Source organism: Cupressus sempervirens, chromosome 7, assembly GCF_028749045.1.
Source record: "Cupressus sempervirens isolate cs-2001-9-10 chromosome 7, ASM2874904v1, whole genome shotgun sequence".
In the NCBI taxonomy this organism is placed as follows: domain Eukaryota; kingdom Viridiplantae; phylum Streptophyta; class Pinopsida; order Cupressales; family Cupressaceae; genus Cupressus; species Cupressus sempervirens.
Window position 1 is genome coordinate 308,119,478 of NC_143124.1, and position 6,003 is coordinate 308,125,480.

The 6,003-nt window shown below is 36.9% G+C and overlaps 1 protein-coding gene across 1 annotated transcript; it reads right to left on the reverse strand.

The window, feature by feature from the left end:
• Window positions 1–334: 334 nt before the first annotated feature.
• LOC149546642 (uncharacterized) lies at window positions 335–2,940 on the reverse strand. Its single transcript, XM_089794016.1, has 3 exons — window positions 2,709–2,940; window positions 825–1,097; window positions 335–642 (listed from the first exon to the last, which is right to left on the reverse strand). The coding sequence occupies exons 1-3, from the start codon at window positions 2,938–2,940 to the stop codon at window positions 335–337; spliced, it is 813 nt and encodes a 270-aa protein (XP_089650142.1).
• Between the last annotated feature and the right edge of the window lie 3,063 nt (window positions 2,941–6,003).

The window sequence follows — 6,003 nt, forward strand, 5'->3', positions numbered from 1 at the left end:
AAATTACAAAAGAGGGAACATAAAAACCAAAAATAGGACAATAGAAAGAAAGGCTAAAACAACACCAACTAACGAGAGCACACCAAAAATGGGACGACCTATATACAAAAAGGTGTACAGACACCTTCTACTAATGATAATGTTTTAGGTGTTGCCCATTATAAGGTAAGGGCAACGAGGCACCGCTTAGGTATGACAAAATAAAAGAGTTCTTTCCGCATACCTCTTTGATCTGGAATGGGCCTCGCCATAAGGAGTCAAATTTTCCATGTAATCCTTTTGGCTCTCTGCGCTTATCCCAAAGCAAGACAAGATCGCCTTCTTGAAACATCCTCTACTTAGCCTTTCTATCAAATAACCTCTTGACACGGGATTGATGTTCCTGAATTCTATCAACAACCATCTCTCTTTCTTCTTCCAACTTTGTCAAATACAACATTCGTTTCTCATGAGCATCTTTGAATTTAAGATTCTCAATGGCACTCTGTAATTTCAAGGTGGATAGCTCTAAGGGAAGAGGAAGAGCTGGCTCAATTCCATACAGGATCTCGAAGGGAGAAAATCCTATTGCTCTCTTTTTAGTAGTACGATCTGCCCACAATGCATCGTACAGGTGCTTGTGCCAAGATCTTTGATTAACATCTATCAGTTTTCGCACAATGGTCATAATATTTTTATTGCTTGATTCCGCCTGACCATTTCCTTGTGCAAAATAATTAGAGGAATGAGAGAGAATAATCCCGTATTGATAGCAAAATGATGATATCTCTTGAGAAGAGAAGTTGGTAGCATTGTCAGTAACAATTTTATTCGGTACACCAAACCTAACCAGAATGTTTTGTTTGATAAAATTGCACACCACTTCTGAATTGTTTGTTTTACTGGGGTCGCTTCCACCCACTTGGTAAAATAGTCAGTTGCCATCAAAATATGAGTGTGTCCAGCAGAGGATGAAGGATGAATAGGACCTATGAAATCCAAACCCCATTGTTGAAAGGGTTCTTCGATCACCACTGGTTTCAAGGGCAGTGCAGCCAATTGAACTTTTCCTTTGAAGTACTGACAAGAATCGCACTTCTTCACCCATCCTTCTGCATCTTTGAATATCCCAGGCCAGTAAAAACAATTTCTCAAAATTTTGTAAGCTGTTACTGATGCAGAGTAATGACCTCCACATGCTTCATTATGAAATAACTGAAGAAACTCCTTTCTTTGTTCAGAATCAACACATCTCAAAAAAGTACCATCTATCCCTTTCTTGTATAAGGGGTCATTCCAAAGAATGTATTTTGCAGATTTCAATTTTAAGGTCCTCTTTTCTTTAGGTGATAAATGAGCAGGACATTCCCCATATGTCAAAAGATAGGCAATATTTGAAAACCAGTCATCAACATTACTAATGAATAAAACTAAAGGCATTTCTTCCTTCGTCCCTTCTTCAGAAGATCCTTCCGCAATTGCCTTACACAAACCTTTTCCCCTGACAAGCTTTGTAGGTTTTATATCAAGATCATATTCTTGTACTTTAGCTATCCAGGAGGCCCTTTTGTTCACGCCAATTTCTTGTTGTGTCAGAATAGTTTTCACTGCCGAGTCAGGGACAAACACCTTGGAGTGAGAGTTTAGGATGTAAAACCTGAACTGTTTCACTGCTCTAACTAGAGCATAAGCATTTTTCTCGATCAAGGAGTATTTCAATTCATGTTTCTTAAGAGGGATACTCATGAATGCTATTGGGGCCTCAGTATTGTCTTTGTCAGGTTGGGTAAGTATAGCAGATAAGGTGTCTTCGGAGGCATAACAATACAAATGAAAATCCTTGGAAAAATCTGGATAAGAAAGGGTAGGCGCATGAGCAATTTCAGTCTTGATTTGTTCAAAAGAAGCCTTACCTTCTTTTGTCCACTTAAAATTAGTATTTCCTTTCATCATATCCACAATTGACTTTGTTATCTCAGAGAAGTCTGGTATGAACCTCCTTATAAAGTTTATCTGCCCAAAGAAAGATCTAATCCCTGGTTTACTCATGGGAAGTGACAACTGTTGGATAGCTTTAACCCGCTCAGGGTCTATCCGAATGCCCTCTTTGGAGACGATATGCCCTAGTAGTTTTCCTTCTGTCACTCCAAATATAGACTTCTTAGGATTCAGTGAGATGCCTTGAGTTTGACATCGATGTAATATTGCTTCTAGATGATGCACATGATCTCTTCTCTATTTTGAAAACACTGTAAGATCATCAAACTCCAAGTCCACTGTTCGCGTGGATTATCAATTGCCAAGGAAGGCCATTCGATAACACTATGTTGGGAAGATAAACAACGCACGTGATATGCTATGTCAGCCCAAACTCGAGACGTGGATGTTGGATGATTCAAACATGAGCTTGAATTGGTTAGCCCTGTTCCAAATAAGTTCTTCCACCACCTTGCTCATTTATGGCCTTTCTTTGGCTTTCGCTTGCAAACATGCGTTTGCTAATCTAGCCATATTCTCCATCTGTGCTCTATTCTCTTCAGCCTCCTCAACTGTTCCAATCCTTTAAGAACTCTCTTCACCTGCAGACAATTCTTTATCACTATTATTTCTGGACTTTGCATCACCCCCCTCTTCCAACGTCGACAACTCCTCCAATATAGGGAAGCCCCCAATCTCTCTGAACTCCTTTGGCAATTATTTTCTTTTTGAATCATCCTTGAAAGCTAAACATAGTAAATCAGGCATCTTTTGGAGCAATGTATAAGCACTAGACTCATCAAGAGTAAGGTCCGTCAGATGTTCCATTCTACATAACCAGCTTGGCACTGAAAAATGACGAATTGAAAGTTGTTGGAGATCTTTCATAAGTTTAATTTTCTTTGGGAACTCTAGAAGACTGGATACTTTCCTATCCCCCTCCTCTGTTGCACAAATATTATTCTTCGCTCCCAGAATTCGCATATTGACCAGATGGTCAAGGATGCTATCATCTAGACTTCTCAGAAGAACCCACTCTCTTTAGCAGCCAGTCTCAGGTAACCTGATCTCAGTGTCCTCATGAATTTAGGATTTACATACCCTCTTATTCTCACTGCTATGGTATTCAGATGCATCTCTTCTCCCGAAGGACTTAAATGAGAAATATTCGAATCCGCTACCTTTGGAGTGAACGTTTCATCTAACAATATATTAGATGGTTTTACCTCCTGATGGGAAAACTTGAAGATGCATGTATGATATTGCTTTTTTGGTTTTGATGGCAATCTACTGCCTTGCGTGCCATGACAATCTCTTCTCGCTTGAGTGTAGATGTTGATAAAGCTTTAAAGCCGACTCTCAAAAACATATAAACTCGATATATTCTCTATAGCACTAATTAATCTTGAGAAAAACCAGATTGACAGAAGTCTAACATGATGCATAGCATCTTTACCATAGATATTAGGTGGGCATGCATGAGAGATAGGTGCAATCTGCTAGGCTCATATTATGCATCCCATTCCTGAGACCACGTATCGTTCTGGCATTGTTTCAAACATGTAGCAAACCTCCTCTTCTTCATTGGAACTCTAAGGAATTTCTAGCACTCTCTTCTTCCCTAAAATCAGTATTGAAATTTGCATTAGTGGAATCGGGAGCATGATGAAGGTAGAAGTTGTGACCTTGAAAAACATTGATGAATTGGTGCAAAGTAGAGAAGCAACATTGTGATCCATATGAATTGCGAGACCTTGCAGAGTGGAGCATTATATTTGGCACTCTTGGAATGCTTTAATAAAAGGTGGCGTATGCAAGTGCCATTGTAGTAGCTTTCGTGGCCAGGTATATAAATGGAAGATACATTGAAAGAAGAAATTATGGGCATCGTTGCAAGATAAAGATCTCTCTCTTCAGAGTTTTATGATAGTAGAGCCTTTAGATTGCTCTTGGTAGAGCTTAATTCTTCATTATCAAGCTCATGATAGTGTGAATCCTGCTCTATATTGTTGTTCTCAATGAAATTGTGAACCATATCATCTAGATTGTCTTTGCCGCTGGCATTACTCATGCTCTTTGTCTGGCTATCTGAGATCTGCACCAGAACTCTTCGCAATGAAAAAAATGTAAGTTGTATATATGTTGTTGTTTGTTCATGTCAGAAGTTCAAATCCTTGGCGAGAGGCTATTCAATAAATTGCACTTTTATTGATTCTTTAAAAATGTTCTTATCCTGCACTTGGTGAAGAGGGCAGTTTGCACATGATCAGGTTATTTTATGTTCCAATCCAATTCCTTCATAAACTCGGGCTCCCATTTACATGTCTGACTCCTCAAGGAAGAATTTTAAATAGGTTAGAGAAACTTTCAAACAGGTTAATAACAGTCTCATGGAGGTTAAGAATTACGTGTTTTTAATCGCTATCATTAACCTATTGGAAAGGTTAGGAAAAACATATTTTTAGTGGTTAATATTAACCTTTTACTTGGAGGTTAAGAAATACATGTTTTTGGTGGTTAACATTAACCTATTGAGAAGTTAAAGGTTAAGAAATACGTGTTTGTGAAGGCAATCATTAACCTTTTATATCTTGAGGCTCAGAAGCTGGATTTCGATGATCTCAAGTGCTGTGCGGAGCTGAGAACGAGCCGGAGACACGGAGGCTTAAAGACTCGCAAATTTCAAAGATAGAATGGCCAATTTGATGTTTAAAACTAGGCAAGTTTTAAAAATTAATAGAGGCTTATAAAATTTAAAGAATTTTATAGCCGGGCAACAATATGTTATCTATAACATAATCTAAGACCAAAGGGAAATAAATTTATTTTTCATACAGTTTTGTGGTGGGAACTAGATCCCTAATTTTCAGCATTTTTTAGCATGTAAAAAGTTGTCTTTAAAATTAGAAAAATATATCAATTCTTATTCCAAATAATTATTAAAATTTATAATGCTAAAATTTATCCATTTCTACACATTTCAATAGTTTACTTCATTATCAAATTCTAAATAATACTACCAATTTTATGTAATTGAAGATGAACAGTTATACTTTTCCTTTTCCTTAAGGGTGATACAGGTCTATGCTTTTACCTTGTACATAATCTCCAAATCTTGCTAGATATAGCTTCATCAAACTTTTCCATGCAGGAAAGTTTTCCTTATTTAACTTGGGCACCTCATTTTTGTACGTCTTGATCTTCAACTTTAAGTTACTTCAAACTTTTTCTTCACAAGCACTTGATTCTTTGATATAAAGTGTTTGAATGTTTAGAAAAATTGGTGAGTGAGGGGGTGGTGGTTTGGGTGAATCAATTATCCAAGGTCCAAATATAGAAATAAAACTTTTCAACACTTCAACTTATACTTATGGATGCATTGATCATTCAATATCTTAAAATCTCTCATATTGTTGTCCTAGGTTAAAATTACTTTGTAGAAATGTAAACATGAAATACCACAAAATCAATCACATGTTTTGACAAAAACATTTTATGTGGAAATCCAATTTGGCAAAAACCACCAATAACATACTACCAATATTCACTCTTCTGAAGTGAGCCCTATGAGGAGTCATACCTGTTAATGGTTACAATGCACATTGTTAAATTTTAACTTGATTAAATTTTTTCAATCACCCTATAATGTGTGAGCCTTGCAAGAGGACTTTAGAACATTTAACAACTCACTTGCATATTATAGATCACTTGTTCAATCCTCCATTCTACTTGGCATTCATCCTCTCTTTATCTAATAGATTATTCACCCTTCAAAACTTCATCCCCTTAAGCCTTCTTGCTTAGTATTCCAATTGTAGGCTCTTTCATTTTGGAAACCAAATGAAGCAACACCCGAGACTCCTTGTCTTTCTTAGATTCACACTCTTTACTTATTACTTTTTTTGAGAATAGATTGAAGAAGCTAATCAAAGAGGGAGATTGTTGAGAACATACAAGTATGGCCAATATGCTTCAATCGTTATTTTTTCAATGATGTCAAACCTACTATTTGCTGGTAAGACAATTGCTCATATGGTTTAAGTATTA

What these genes read in the sequence shown, in the direction of transcription:
- LOC149546642 (XM_089794016.1), bottom strand. Translation starts at nt 2,940, where the DNA reads ATGCGAATTCTGGGAGCGAAGAATAATATTTGTGCAACAGAGGAGGGG. An exon ending in AAAGATGCCTGATTTACTAT is followed by an intron (nt 1,098 to 2,708) that starts GTTTAGCTTTCA and finishes GGATATTCAAAG; the next exon opens with ATGCAGAAGGATGGGTGAAG. An exon ending in AAACAAAACATTCTGGTTAG is followed by an intron (nt 643 to 824) that starts GTTTGGTGTACC and finishes GAAAACTGATAG; the next exon opens with ATGTTAATCAAAGATCTTGG.